Here is a 16,434-nt window from a genome sequence, read left to right as displayed (position 1 = left end):
GATAACCGTCCCAATAACCTCCCTTTCCTTTATGAGTGAGTGACACGAGAGAATTCTAGCCCTACATTACTGCACTGTTATGGTCATACTGTACAGTATGTGCGTAAGAAGTCAAGTGTCACCATCAAATCAAATGTCTCAAGCTCATCATCACTTTTAACTTGTTTTTTTCAATTTGAAGCATCTCATTACACAATTCAATTCAGCGTTATTGGCATGAGAAAACATACGTTTACATTGCCAAAGCAAGAGTCGGCCAACATAGGAATTTGATTAAATTCAAAACATTTTGGAAATGTTTAAAAATTAGCTGACAACACCTCGTCACAATATGTGAGCTTAGATCAGGTATGTTCAAAATAATGTACACTATTTTGGTGGTTAAGTGGTTAATAGGTTACTGATGAGAAGGTGAAGAGAGGTATGGAAAAGAAAAGAGAAAGGAATGAGGAAGTGAAGGAGAGAGCATGGAGGAAGTGAGGAAATAAGAGAAAGGGGACATACATGAGAGGAGATGAGAACAGAGATACAGTAGAAGAGGAAAACAGCAGAGGAGGGAGGGAGCAGTGTGATGTCATTCAGAATTCATTCATGATTCCACATAAAGAAACAATTAAGGTCAGCCTGGAGGACAGACATATGTGCAACTGCATTGAACAGCTGTTGTTATGCGCCCAAGCAGGCTGGTTTGTCCATTCATTGCAAGAAAATTAGGTTCTATGGAATTCAGACACACATTTTTGGGTCGAAAGTCGAAAGTTTAACTCCTTTTTTGGTATAATTTAAGTCTTGAATCTTTTGAACCTTTTCATAGACCCAGTGCTTCCAAAGAAAAATCAGTAGTAGCCTAGTGTCCCTGGGAATGTGTCTGACAATGACTAGCAGCAATGGGGAACGTGGGCTCTTTCCAATGCATTTTTTGCAAATTTGCAAATGCAAATTTTGGAAAAAAAAATCCAGGCCCATGAATTAGAGGATAAAGCTCACATGTTACCCAAATAGTTGAATACACAAAAGCTAAGGCACTGGTGTCGTACTTCTGGTTTACCGGAACGGGGTTCAACTCCCTGCAGTGCCCTGCTCAATTTGTTGTATTTACCGGAAAAATTTAGTGTTGCGGAGGATGAGAAACATTAGCAAAAATTGCGGAAATGGAAATTGCGGAAATGGAAATTCCCGAAATTGCGGGAATTGCGGAATTGAGGAAATGGTAATTGCGGAAATTGCGGAAATGGAAATTGCGGAAATGGTAATTGCGGAAATTAATTAATTAATCCAATTAATTTGGTTACCATTTTTGAGTTTAGAAAAAGACTTGATTCAATCTTCACCATATGCAAAAGGAAGCAGGATACCATAAAATGAGTTGCATCTCCTGTCCACATTGCTTTGCCAATCAAAAATGTCTCTGTTTGCAGAAAGACCACCATCGCTTTTTGGCCTATGGGCCTAACTCTTGAACCATTTCACCTCATGACCATTCTTTGTCCTCAATGGAGGAGGGTGACCACCTCAAGTTCACCCCCTGCAGATGTGCTACCTGTAGATATTGGTTAAAATGTTACATTTATTAAGCCCATGCGGATTGTAGTATTAAATGAAACAACAGCCAGCATGCTATGAAGGAATAAGGCAGTGGAGGCAGACAGAATATCTTCATGCTTTGTTTTTAATCACTTCATAGAAAAGGTATTTCAGATTTCATTTTGGAACACAATACACAATATACGTAATACCATACATTGTGTGAAACATTTAATAATCCACCTGTGGTGGGTGGATGTGAAAAATATTGACAAAATAAAAAGAAAGAAAACCCATCTCTCATGCAGATAGTGCTAAATCCGGCTAACCATTTGGACACAACTGGGACCAAATAAGCTTGAACATAGATTAACAATGTTAATACTGACATATTTTGATTTCAAAACTGCTAATAAGTTTGGTCAGAAAGAGTTCACAGTCACACATTAGCACAATCAATTACATAAGATCACATTGTTTTGTTTCTAATTCGGAACGACTCACATCAGTGTGGGTGCACTGTAGCATGCTACCAATACTTCCCCTGTGTAATCTACTTTTACATGAAGTGCATATGGTGTGAAAGAGATGACCGCCTTTGATTTGCTTCTGTCAGGCGAGCCTGTATCTGAACCTTCTAGATGGTCAAGCATAAAAGTTGTGACAAGCCAAAGTGGAAAGCAAAAAAAGCTTTGTGTATTGTTTTTTTTTTAACCAAGATGGACTAAGATTCTCTAGCCTGTACGTACGTATCCTATATTCAAGCAGTATGCAGTTTAACATGTTCTCTATGGGCCACGGGATTACATACGCTGCTGTAAAATGAAAACCTTGAGACTTGAGGTGAAATTCTTCACCTGAGCAAAGATTGACTGAAAAAACAATAGTTGGCTTAATTATTCTTAATCTATTAAAACGATTAAAACTAATCTAATAATAAAAAGGAAAAAAAGTTCCATTAGGGCGAATATTTCATAGTGGTGCCAACAATGTCTTTGATCAAGAGTGCACAATATTGGCATCTCAAGGTTGTCATGTGACAGCAACAACACTTGTACTGTATGTCTGGGTTATCTGCTGGGCTCTCAATAGACTGTATACTGTATGTGTATACACACACACACACACACTCACACTCTCTCTCTCTCTCTCTCTCACACACACACACACACACACACACACACACACACACACACACACACACACACACACACACACACACACACACACACACACACACACACACACACACACACACACACACACACACACACACACACACACACACACACACACACACACACACACACACACACACACACACACTAGTTCAAAAAAAATCCCAATATAATACAGAATATAAAAACACTCCAATCCAGAGTCTTCTACACATTAGACACCACAACTTCCAGGTAATGCAAGTGCATATAAATTAAAATAGATTTTGTTTTTACACAGAAACTGTATTTCTTATTTACAAGATTAAAGTATAGAATAAATACACACTGTTATAAACAGCATAAAGGACCAACTTGAGCTTCTACCAACAAACAGGTTGAGACACAGAAGACGTGTTAATGGAATAAGGCCTGACGAGAAAGAGGCACGCACACACGCGCGCACACACACCCACACACCCACACAATCCATAATTCACGCAATAAACCGCCACGTAAAGCATGCTGGGGTGAAGATGAAGGTAGTTGAAGTACCTTTGAGTATGTCAGTAAACTACTAATGGAAATATGGTGAATGTAGATTCAACGGTTCAACATTCCCAACAGCGGCCAGTGGAGCACTGTCAGAATCTGAGGTCTATGAACCATTTTGGATCTTGGGCCATGATTTAGAAAGAAGTGTTGGTTTAACCACATGAACCCTAGCGTCCTTATTCTGGGGCAAACATTTGACAAAAATGACAGATCTACAAGCTCACAACGCATCGCTATGCAAGACATGTAGATCGGATATTTTCGGAACAAATTTTGTGTACACAGAAAAAAAACGTTGGGGCCTAGTATAGACCCATGGGGGACTCCTAGTAGGGTTTAAGTGGTTAAAGAAAAGCCCATCTTTTTTCCTCTCTCTCTTCTTTTTAATTTTTTAAGGCAACAATCTGATCCATCTGTGTTGAAACATAATAACCCTCCTTTCCAGGAAATCTGATACAGTCGAAGGGGAGGGGATGAAAAAAAAGTTTCTATTGACGTCAATGAGCAGAACCGGCGCGTTTTTTTCCAGGGGTAAGAAATAGCTGGCCTGATTGTTTTGAGGTTGTGTCCCTGGAGCCTGCAGGGCATTGTAAACCATCTGAATAATGGCACTGATGAAGGTGTGCGTGCCCTTTTCAGACAGGCACCCTTAATCATCCAGTTTCAGTGGGCCTGATTGCATGAGGGTTTTGCATGAGGTCTTTACGTAAGAAAGGGTTTTGAGGTCGGTCAGACCCCATTAATACTTTAGAAGGAAGCTGAACATACTGTAGATCCAGTTGTGTTGCAAAGCATTTTCATTCTTTCTTTTATTAATAAAGGTTGTACTGATGACTCAATGGGGGGTTTATCTTACCAACTGCTGCAAAGTGTTTTGTTTTTTTCCCTGCTCATTGATGCTTTTTTCTCCTTCATAATTTCCAGTAGTCTGTTGTAGGCTAGGTGAATATTAAGCACTCTCCAATTGAAATTAAAAATGGCTGCTTAGATTATTATTATTATTGTATTTACAGTTACTGTAAAAATGTAGCAAGAAAAATTCTAGATGGGAATAGAGTATACTTTGATGTTACGACTATAAAAGTTATTATTTTGGTGTCAAATGGCTTTCAGCACTAATGGTGTGCAGGCCATTGCATGAAGAGAAAATAGATGAATGAAATAACAGAATAGGTCTACTGTATTTAAGAGTGACTGACATTCGTTTACAGCGACATCTGAAAGCAACAATGTCTACAATGAACATTGAACATGAATCATGATCATTTATGTTTGCGTTCTTTGTGCTTGGACTGAAATAGAAACACTGAATGTATCTAATATGCATGTTCATGTTGCTGTTTTTACTGTAGATGAGTTTGTCCAAGAGTTGTTTGTCGAAGTTTGTTTGGAGTTCTCTATTGCCCAATACATGGAAGACTGTTCTCTTTTTCTCAGATACAAAAAGGATTTACTCTTTCAGATAAGAAAAGAAAAACATTTCACACACATACTAAAGTGTTCAATAAATAAAAAACTATTATAAAGACAATAGTAAAAAAGGCACACAAAAGTCTTTTGACAAATGGTACAGGAAAAAGTAAACACTTTCCCTCGCTATACAAACGTGTCTCCATCAGTAGATCTTACTTTATGCTACTTCTAAAACATCTGGTGTCCATAAAAATGTCTTAAGGTACAAAACATCTCTCAGTAGTGTCAAATATCTATTTAATGCCAGTCCAGAAAACAAAACAAAACAGGAACCTTTTCCTAAACTGGCCAAAATCCTTCAAGATCCCTCCTTGGGTGCCTCTCAGTCAGTTGAAAATTGTTCGCAGCATTTATTTCCTGAGAACTGTAGCCACTTCACTGAAACTGTCCTTTCTGTCACCGACTCCACACGCCCCACGAGTGCAAGACGCCCCTCCGTCCTCTGGGCCAAAGCTAAGCCCCCGTCCTGAGTGAGCTTTGTTAAAAAGCACAGCTGCAAGAAGATTTCTTCTCTCCTTTTGCTAAAACTTGAAAGAACAGCCCCATGAGCTCCGCCCGTGGTGCGCCCTATGTGTCTGTGGGCGACGCCTCGTGTGTGACGATCTCTATGGCCACCGCGGGCCCCTCCTCAGCCATGGACCCCTCCTCCTTGTTACCCTCTGAGTAGTCCAGGAGCGGGGAACGAGACGTCTCTCCTAGGCTGTCCTCTTCTTCCTCCTCATCCTCATCTTCCTCCTCATCCACCTCGTCGTCTCCCGCGTCCTTCTCCTCCGTCCCCTCCGAGTCCTCCTCTTCCAGGGTCAGCTCGAACTGGAACTTGTCCCCGCTGCCCTGTCCCCCCGTGCCCCCGCCGTGGCTGTCCGAGCCCTGGTCGTAGAAGGGGGGCGAGGGGCTCTGGGGGATCATGCTCTGGTACCAGTTCCTGTTGTCTTCCAGTGTGTCCAGGATGTCCTGGGCATCCGGGTGGACCAGGTCGGCCCAGGTCTCCCACAGCGGGTGGACGATGTAGTCAATGAAACCAACCTGGAGGGGGTTGAAAGGACACGCATCACAACATATACCGTGTATAATTCATGGTTATAGAAGTTGCCTCAAATTTATAAATCATATTTTATATGAATGATAAATAATGAAATAGAAATAATTCATCATAACATTTTGTATAGTTGTTTTGTACTGTATATTGCAATGATAATGTGTGGTTGTCACAAAAATGCCAAGGCACACATGGACTTGTCTCAGTGTGCCTTGGCATTGTGCCGCTGTGAGACGCGCACAGCTTGGCGTGTTCAAGATGGTTGTGAATGTTCACACGTCATACCTGGTTCTTCTCCACCGAGGCCGTGTGTTTGTCACACATGGGGCTGATCTCCATTCCCCTCTCCCTCTCTCTGTCCCCCTGGTGGAAGAACTCGTCCATTATCCTGTCTGTCCACTGGCGATACAGCTCCAAGGACTTGGTGGGGTTACTGAGGTCGGCACAATGCACCATGTTGCGCAACACCTGCAAACAAGCACGTTGACGTTTACAACACCATTTATTTAAATACTGTAAATGCATACTGTACATTGTACACGCACACGCACACACACACACACACACACACACACACACACACACACACACACACACACACACACACACACACACACACACACACACACACACACACACACACACACACACACACACACACACACACACACACACACACACACACACACACACACACACACACACACCTGGATCCTGTCAGTGTAATTGTCCAGCAGCAGCACTCCAGAGCTGGTGACCTTCTTGGTCTCCACCATGGTCTTCAGATCAGCCAATAGGCTCATGTGTTTGGACATATCGGTGGCCAGGACCTGGACAGAACAGGACAGAGACATACCCCACCCACCATCAGAACCATCCATGCTGTATGTCCCATTGTATCACACTGCAAAACACAACCTATAGCATGGCTTATACTCGGTTGCGTTGCAGTGCCGCACGCCCACAATAAGCACATTTACAATCTCACAACATTCCACAAATAGGCAACATCCCCCCCCCCCCCCCCCCCCCCCCCACACACACACACACACCTATAGCTGATCTACAAGCTCAACGGTTGTTATGCGACTTATCGAGCTTGTAGATCGGCTAATTTCGGGGGTGGAGTGGGGGTCAGAGATAATTTTAGATTATTATTTTTTAAACATTGGAAAAGTGAAAAAAATAGATAAAAGAAAATGTTATAATTTTAAATAGGTCTTAATTGGTCATCAGCGTGAACAGAATAGAGCAGGTGGCTCACCATGTCGATGACCATCTTGCGTAGTGACTGCCGTTGTTTCTTGGCCAGATTCTGGAAGATGTCACAGTTGTCCTCCTGCAGCAACTTGAAGCCCACCGCCAGGTGGTGGTTCTCCAGGACAGACTCATCGTTGTACATCAGAGCCAGCTCAGAATCTGGGTTAGGAGAGAGACACCGTTAGTATTGTTACATTACTGTAACATAATCTGGGTTAGGAGAGAGACACCGTTAGTATTGTTACATTACTGTAACATAATCTGGGTTAGGAGAGAGACACCGTTAGTATTGTTACATTACTTAAAGCCCTATTTTCACATTTTCTACAAACTCAAGGCAATGCATTGTGGGATTGTGGATTGGCTCTTTAAAAAATGTTTCTTCAACATTCATAATGATATTGATATTAATTGCAGTAACAATGCAAACAGTTCAGTAGTTTGGAGAGAAATGTCAGCTCACTGGTATTGATCAGGAATTGGTTGGATACTCCGGGGTGGTCCACATCATGAATCGCTGCAGCAAAGATGGCTGCTAGGATCTCAAGATCTGTGAAAACAGCCTGTAAGATAGAGAGAGAGAGAGAGAGAGAGAGAGAGAGAGAGAGAGAGAGAGATTAGAGAGGTCTCAAGAGGAAGAGCACACATACAAAGAGTTTTAAGATTGAAGAACATGGTGGACGAGGGGAATCATTTCAATGACAGAACCATAGCTGAGCCGAGCGTTACCTAGCGACGGAGACGCTGCTAGACGGTTGCTATCAGCTATCTATTTTTTTTAAGTCGTAAAACTCGTCATTGGCAGGAAATGAGGACAACTCTCAGACTGTATTAACACGGTAATGTTGATAAAAATAATGCAGTCCAGAAGATTGCACCACCCCCCGCCCGCCACCCCAAAGTCGAGATAAGTGCTAGTGTAAGAATGTCTAATCAATAAGATAGCTGTCTAGTTGTCTGTGAGTCACTCAGCAGGAATCCACTCACAGAGAGCACTGCACAGGGTCCGCTGGCTGGGAAAGCCAGGGCAGTGAGAGCGGGAATGAAAGATGGGAGAGCAACGGATGACACACAGGCCAAGGAGCACACTAATCCCACTGTATTCATAGAACAACCCCCACCCTCCATCCCCGAGAGGGGCACTGTGAGTGTGAGAAGACACGGACAGGAAGAAAGTGATGGAAAAAAGGAGGGAGGGAGTGAGGGAGGGAGGGAAGGCGGGAAGGCATGAAGCCATGGTAGGAAGGATGGACGGGCGCACTTAGAGCAACCTCTACATGACGTAACAGGAGAACTAGATGATTTCATGGAATGGGACTGGACTGAGCTGCATGGTTGGTGCAGGAGGGTGCTGGAAAGAGAGGCTCTGGATCCCAATGTTAAATTAACCACACAAACCCTAAGAAAATAGGCAAACATTCAGCAAAAATAGTAGATCTACAGTACAAGCCTGTGAGCTTATAGATCAGCTATTTTTGGTGATGAGATTTGGTGTAGAGGGGAAAGGGAGGGGACCAAGTGTGTGGCTGTGTGCCATCATGTTTGTTGCGCACCAAAAATAGCCGATTTACAAGCTCTGAGCGTGTAAATCTTAAGGGGCGTGATGCTGTCGCTGAGGCATTTCCTCTCTCAACACAAGAAGCCCCTTCAAGTGGGACTGCAGATCTACACAACGTGCCAGGCTTCCGCGTGTTGAGCTTGTAGACTGCATGGCTACTTTCACTACTATAAACATTTGTTATCTATTGTACAGTATGTAATTTCTTTGACTGGGTATACTCACATCCAGGGCCGGCGTGGAGAGGAGGATGTGAGTGGACTGGGCCACGTCAGCCGCGTGCAGGCTGTTGTGGTATGCCACGTCTGAGTGGTAGTGGTCTTCCAGCGTCATCATGTAGGCCACCAGCGTGTCCACTGGGATCTTAAACGTCTTCAACAGGTCTCGCTCCTGCGGGAACAAACCGTTTCGAGAACACGTTAATTGTGCACGCCAGTCGGAGCGAGCCGTTCAGAAACGGAAGGAGCACGAGGCAAAGGCGAAAGAACAGAAAAGAAAATGGATCGTGCATAACAAGACACAACAAGCAAATCTTATTTTTTCAAATACATTTTACAGGGTAGATTGTGGTCCAGAAGGTAAAACAAATGTATCATATCATATCACACGTAAAGCAGAGGAATCTGACAAAGGCGGCGGGCGGGCGGGCGGGCACATGCATGCGTGCGTTGTCGTACCTGGAAGATGGCGTACATGATGCAGGTGAGCGGTCGGCTGTTGGAGAACTCGGAGACAGTGAAGATGTTCAGGCCCCACTTGTTGAGGTCCTCCAGCTCCTTGGACAGAAGCTCCTCCTTATCCGTCTTGACACCGAAGCGTGAGATGGAGCTGGTGGAGAGCGAGGGCCCGTGCGAGACCTTCTTCACGCCGCTGATCTGTGTCATCAGCTGCTGACGCTGCTGCTGCTTCTTCTTCTCGCGCGTCTTCGACGTCGGCGACGGGATTTCCACCTCGTTCTGTTTGTCTGGAGAGAGAGAGATGCTCAGTATATTCAAGTTCGTTCCACGAGGTCATTGACAGAAAAAGCTGTCTTGCCCAACTCTGTCTGAGCCTGAGGAACCTTGAGTCTTAAAAAATCACTAGAGCGGGTCTGATAGGTGCTATTGTTCAATTCCAACATGGAACAGATATAGTCAGGGAGCATCCCAGCAATGGCTTTATATAAAAATAGGTGCCAATGCTTATCTCGCCTCTCTGTCAGAGAGGATAAACCTGAGTTATCATAAAGTGCACAGTGGTGAGTACCACAACTAACACCAGTAGTCCACCGCAAGGCAGAGTGGTAGACAGTGTCTAGCCGCTTTAAAAGTGAAGGAGCAGCAGACCTATAAATAATGTCCCCGTAGTACAGGACCGAGAGGAAAGTGGACTCAATAATTAGCTTTTTTATGGAATTTGGAAAACAGAATTTATTGCTATACAGAAAACCTAGTTTTTGTCTAAGTTTGGAACACCAAGACCACCTCTTTATTTTGTTTACTCCTTTCTCACAATGCACCTTATTGTTGCTCTGCAGGTGTTTAAAATCCCATCTCCTGTTATTTGATTGTCCCAAAGGTCAGTGCATTGACAGCCTCCAGATGGAGCACACAGAAAGTGAAGATAGCTTCAAGAACTGGGTCATAGAACAGTACATAATATATGAAGTACATGTATGAGCCACGGGTCAACTCACACTCTAAAGTCCTTACTATTAGTTTAGTACATTAGGGTTTTATTTTTTACTCACCTCTCAGTTTATTATTCTTTATTATAAATTTAAATTTAAAATTAAAATATATACAAAATCTCACAATTCTGCACAGCTACACTTGAATTTTTCACAGAGAATAGGTTGTGTGCACATCTCTTTCCTGTATTTAGGCCAGGTGCTGGATGTCAAGGCAAACATCAAAAAGGAAGAAAAATCTGCACACTAGTTTCTTTGAATTTTACATTCTCAATTAACACAGAGGATTTTATTGTGTATGTAAAGCCGGACTTTTACTTAGCTGTGAGCCTGTGTCGCCGATCATCACAAATAGCTGATCTACACAAGTGTAATGCTTTATGGTGTCGTCCACAGTTAACAGTTTTGTATTTAGTTGTGCTTGAAATGTACTGTAACTCTCCAATCTGTTAATAAATACTTCAATCAATCAATCAATCAATCAATCAAACAAACAAACAAACGTCGCAGGCGTGCAAGTATAAATCAGGCATAAGCATGCTGTGCTCCACCATCAGTCAAGCTTCACCTCCCTGCTGCCTATCAGCCTCCCCACAGAGGGTTATTCAATTACCAACCTCTCTCTCTCCCCAGTGGTAATGGAGAATGGAATGAACCTCTCAGACATGAAACAATAAACTGCCCTCTAATTCATTACAGGACATCATTCTCATCACCATAGCAAACGGATACCAGGGCAGGCCGTGTTACCTACAGTATGACAGGAAAATGGCCTGCTCTGAGCTTGGTGGTGTGTTTATGAGAAAACGGATCTGAACAGGATGTGAGGAAGACGCAGCGATCATTCCGATCTCAACCTAACTGACCGACTGCGCTCAATGCGAACTGCACAAGTACATATTAAATAAATAGCGGTCAGCCTAGGATAATCCAAGCCAACAACTGCTGTGTCAGTGCATAATCTCCTTTTCCTCTATGGCTGTTAATGTCTCTCTCTGCTTCATCTAACCCCCACCCCACCCCACCCCTCAAACGGGGTAATACGGATTCCCTTATCCTAGAGATAGTCATCTGAGCCTGGATTCCCCATGCAGGATGGGTGGGGGGGGGGCTTTGAGAAGATGTCCCGAGGATGAGTCCCCCAATCTGCTGGGCTGATCTCAGCACCAGGGGAGGAGGGATGCTCTGCTACACCATACATACAACTCCCCCCATCATCCACCAGGGGAGGAGGGATGCTCTGCACTCTGTTACACCATACATACAACTCCCCCCAACATCCTTCACCAGGGGAGGAGGGATGCTCTGCACTCTGTTACACCATACATACAACTCCCCCCATCATCCTTCAGATCTCTCCCCAAAACTGCATGTTTATTTTCCCCTCTATTTCTTCTTCTCTTGAACTCCCCCCCCCCCACAACCTAGCCCCTTCCTCCTTTTTTTCATACCAGCTATATAGTTCTTTACCCATCATTTCCTTCTCCATCTCTTCTACAGCCTCTCAGACACCAGACCCCCACCCAGCCTCTCAGACACCAGACCCCCACCCACCCACACAGCTGTGAGCAATGTTCTGTCTTGTGTCTAATATTCCCCTGATTTCTTTTCAATGCGTGTTCTATAAGCCTCAAACAGATTTGATATTATGTAATACATTATATAATCAGGGATGGAGACAAAATCCTGAAGAGAAAATGAGAGGGTGATTTTTTTCCACCGACAAGTTTTCTGAAAGACAATGACCATGCCATGTTGTCTTGTCTTGTCTTGTCTTGTCTTGTCTTGTCTTGTCTTGTCTTGTCGTACGTTTGTCTTGTTTTTGTTTCAAAACTTGATTCAGGTTATGTGGTTTGTATTAGTGTCGCTTCCATGTTAGCATAGGACTATGCAACTTTTTATTTTATTTTCTTATTTAAAAAAAAAAAAAAAGTTTTCTGAAAGACATGTAATATACTGTATACACACTGTACTGTAACTGTATGTCTCTCCTTCCCTCAATTTCTTATCTACGTTTCATATTTCGTATTTCGTATCCATTTTCAGGTTGTACAGCTAGCCTCAGTGAGAACACCAACTGATCCGGACTAACAAGCTCGCTTGTCAATCAAGTGGCACCTTGTACCAAGTGTGCAACCGTATGTATTCTACTCTCCATCCTTTTCGTTGTTTTGGAAAAAAACTGTTACTTTGGTTTCGAGTTTAAATATATATTTTATGTCCTGCATCAAAAACATTCCATGCAGCGCTTTACGGTACGCCCCCGCTAAGAGCCTTCCAGACAAGACGTGTCGTACACTGCTCCAAAATGGAGCCCTTGTGTGGGAGAGTGAACCTCAGTACGCACATATATATTATACTGTAGTACACTGTGGTAGAGAACACAGGGCTGGCTACATAAGGGTCTATATATCATTCTACTGTATGCAGCAGTGACACGTTGATGTCTCGAATAATGAAAGGTAGATCAAAGACATATTTGAGTTTATGTACGGTAAGTTTACGGTAGGTTACACATTGTTTGTGTGCGTATATATGTTTGTGTGTGTGTGTGTGCTTTTCATTTACCAAGGAACGTGCTGGAGATGAACTCGGACACCTGATTGCCGGAGCGGCTCATCTCAGATAGGTGCGTCAGCTCCCGATTCAACATTCTCTTGAACTGCAGGGGAGAAAGAGGAGGGGGGGTGGAGAGGGGAGGAATGTCATCAGTTTCCACACAGGGAAAACCTGGGAGAAATTATAGGGCTGCATTCCATGGAAAAACAGCGTCACTGGTGCCCAGGCTTAGGTCACCATCCTCATATGTATGGGATGACGTTGCGTGTTGAGATTGACGAAAAATTGCTACGTGTATCAGAGCCTTAACTTAGTGGTCAACCGTCAATGGTCAATGTATCCACATTAAACACAGTACAGGGTAAGGGGGTAATTATTTCCACAAAATTGTAATAATTTCCGTCAGCAATGGCATGGACTTCACCTTCCATTCCCTGAAAGCCGCTTTACATCATAGTTTCATATTTGGGGACCAGTTCTCTAAGAAAAGTAGTAGAAACATATGTTTTGTTTTTCTAATGTTTTATGTTCTGCTGTGCAGCAGTTTGTGCTATGGAGGCAGCAGTTTAGAGATGTGCATGCATTAGGCAGTATACAATTCAGAAGCAGACACTGCAGCAGCCATCATTTGTAGCAGAACATGAATACTGAAATGTGCGCACACACACACACACACACACACACACACACACACACACACACACACACACACACACACACACACACACACACACACACACACACACACACACACACACACACACACACACACACACACACACACACACACACACACACACACACACACACACACACACACACACACACACACACACACACACACACACACACACACACGTGAGCTGGAGCCTGAGCCCCAAAGCACAATTATGTGAGACAGAAAGTCACATTTCAGTTTTAATCACCAACCTAAAAGCCATCATGACTAAAATGCTAAAATGTTCTGAGACTACCATAAAAATCAATGCTTTGGTTTAGCATAAAGCCTAAAAACCCAATGGTAACGCAACAGCACAGCTACGACCACATGAGTGCGGTATCCCAACAAGCTACGTAGATAGACGCCACACACCTTAATGTAACCCCAAGACACAGACAGCAGGTAGTTGGCTTCAGGCATTTTGGACCCTGTTTTTATCTTCCGACACAGAGCCAGCACTGTAATCCAATGGAAACCACCCAAAAAATATGAATGGGATTATTTTAACGACGGGGAGCAAAATAACACGTCCCCTCTTCTCTCCTCTTCTGTGGTGTTTTCCCAGTCAGTCCTCAGCGGCTAAGAGAGCAGCTTGATGCAGACTCGCTCTTCCTCTCAGCAGCAGAAAAAGGCCATGCTGTCAGTCTCCATGCCTTGGAATGGACGGCAGAGGGTAAGAGAGGGCAGGCTGAGATGCTGCAGCACGGCACAAGAACAACCAGCCAGTTGGAACTACAGTGTGAGCTGGTGGGGGTCTCTGAGCACACTGATGAACAACGGAGAAGAATGGAGGGAGGAGAAGGCAAGAAGAAAATTGCGATGGAGACAAGAGGAGGGAGGAGGGAGGCTGCGATGCTCATCTGACTGGAGGAGGGGGTTCCTTCTCTGGATTAGTCTCGCCTCCCTGGTCTCCTTGCTGTAGTACTCGCTCTCCCCTCTCTCTCTCTCACGCCCCCATCCCCTCTCTCTCTCTCTCTCTCTCTCTCTCTTGTGCCCCCCCCCCTTCCCCTGCTGTAATCTGCCAGCCCCAGCAACACACACAACCATTCAGAACACATGATTTGACAGAAACTTGGGAGAAGGGGGAGCCCCCAGCACAGCTTGCCTGATATTTTAATGCATTTCCCTTTTTTTTCTTTTTGCATAGCAGGCATGCATGCAAGTATTCCTGTATATATGTGTGTGCATGTGTCTGGGGGGGGGGGGGGGGGGGGGCACTTACAATATTTACACTGTCAGGGTTAAATTAGCACATTGTATATGCACAGCGCAAAATTATCCATGGCATTTTCTTAGCATAATTCTTACACAAAAATCATCCATTCAGATGGTATGCAACTGAACTGAGCATTAACACACCTCCTATACCTACGCACGAAAACAATGAGAGCACCAGAGAGGGGGAGCACGTTTTGAGAAATGTGAATACTCCTCTGTACCCCCTCCCCCCTACCTCTTCCCCCATCTGCCTCATTATATCTATTATCTTCTGTTCTGCTCCCTCGCTATATATATATATATATATTTCTCTCTGTTTCTTTCCCCATTGTCTGTTGACATCTCAATGTGCGGCAGCCATTGTGGAGCATTCAACAAGCTCTTCATTATCCGCATCCCCCCCAATAATAATAATATTAATAGAGGTTGTCACGTTGTATGTGGCGGGCTATTTTTAATGGCTGCATGGAGAGAGCCAGGGAGTGGGAGGAAGACGGCCAGGGAGTGAACAAGAGCAAGGGAGAGAGAGGAAGAAAGAGAGATGGCACATAATTGCATCCTTTCCCAATTTAGGTGACACTCCTGTGTGTGTGTGTGTGTGTGTGTGTGTGTGTGTGTGTGTGTGTGTGTGTGTGTGTGTGTGTGTGTGTGTGTGTGTGTGTGCGTGTGTGTGTGTGTGTGTGTGTGTGTGTGTGTGTGTGTGTGTGTACGCCAATTAATAGTACACCTCAACGCCATGGCAACAGCATCACGTGTCCAGTGTAAGGCACCAACCGCCTGTTTTCAGCAGGAGAGGAGAGGAGAGGAGAGGAGAGGAGAGGAGAGGAGAGGAGAGGAGAGGAGAGGAAGACAAAGCATTCCCCTTTCCTTTTCTTGGCCAGCATGCAGGTATAGCCGCACAGCAGCTGTCACGAGGACATACCACACATACTGGCTGAAAATCACTCATCTAGGCTCCTCCCTCACTCATCCAGGCTCCTCCCTCACTCACTCTCCGCCACTTACATGTCAATTTTTCTCCCAGGCGGTCACTTGCCAACACTGTCATCAATCTCCGTCTGTCTGCCTCTCTCTCTCTGTCTGCTGGAATTAATGGGCTGTCCATGGAGCAGGTGTACACACACACACACACACACACACACACACCCTGCAGCGCAACACTGCTGAATGTTGTTATAATGTTGTGATATCATTTTGTTCTCACATTCACCCGTTTGCCAGGCCATAAAGCACAGCTCAGAAACATACACCGCATTCTGCGTATATACAAGTGCGGCGGCACTATATGAAGACGTTCCTCGTCACGTGACTCATTACCACGCCATACGAAATGATAAATGCAGAACCAGTACTCTTCAATCTGGCGGGGATGGTGGGTGGCCTGGGAGAGGTTGTGTTTGGAATAACAAAGCCCTCCCAAGAGGATTGCGGAATTATATTCCCACTGAGGTAAAGAGGAGGAGGTATGTGTGTGTGTGTGTGTGTGTGTGTGTGTGTGTGTGTGTGTGTGTGTGTGTGTGTGTGTGTGTATGGGGGGGGCAGGACATCCACAGATTGTTACATAACACTAACAGCAGCCGCTATAATGCATGTTGGAAGCAGACATCAAAGTGGGCGGAGTCTAAGGAGTGGTGGTGGCCTGCCTCGGGCTGAATGAAATGGCTCGCCACATCCACACCATGCAGAGCACTATGCATCTATGAA

The 16,434-nt window shown here is 44.3% G+C and overlaps 1 protein-coding gene across 5 annotated transcripts in view; it reads right to left on the bottom strand.

The window, feature by feature from the left end:
• Nucleotides 1-1,648: 1,648 nt before the first annotated feature.
• Nucleotides 1,649-16,434, bottom strand: part of pde4ba (phosphodiesterase 4B, cAMP-specific a) — a 171,025-nt gene continuing 156,239 nt past the window's right edge. For 4 of the 5 annotated variants that reach the window (XM_080770937.1, XM_080770938.1, XM_080770939.1 and 1 more), the window contains 8 exons: nt 12,801-12,894; nt 9,241-9,527; nt 8,789-8,953; nt 7,469-7,568; nt 7,010-7,164; nt 6,453-6,575; nt 6,031-6,213; nt 1,649-5,732 (listed from right to left, as the gene is read on the bottom strand). In XM_080770937.1, coding sequence (XP_080627063.1) covers nt 5,277-5,732; nt 6,031-6,213; nt 6,453-6,575; nt 7,010-7,164; nt 7,469-7,568; nt 8,789-8,953; nt 9,241-9,527; nt 12,801-12,894 — 1,563 coding nt within the window. In that variant the 3' untranslated portion in view covers nt 1,649-5,276. Of the gene's footprint in view, nt 5,733-6,030; nt 6,214-6,452; nt 6,576-7,009; nt 7,165-7,468; nt 7,569-8,788; nt 8,954-9,240; nt 9,528-12,800; nt 12,895-13,884; nt 14,341-16,434 lie in introns of those variants that run through there. The other variant, XM_080770941.1, reaches the window with a different exon arrangement.

The sequence above is a fragment of the Protomyctophum bolini genome, assembly GCF_963924005.1.
Source record: "Protomyctophum bolini genome assembly, chromosome: 8".
NCBI lineage: Eukaryota > Metazoa > Chordata > Actinopteri > Myctophiformes > Myctophidae > Protomyctophum > Protomyctophum bolini.
Note: the sequence above shows the minus strand (reverse complement) of the source record. Positions and strands in the feature narration are given on the sequence as shown.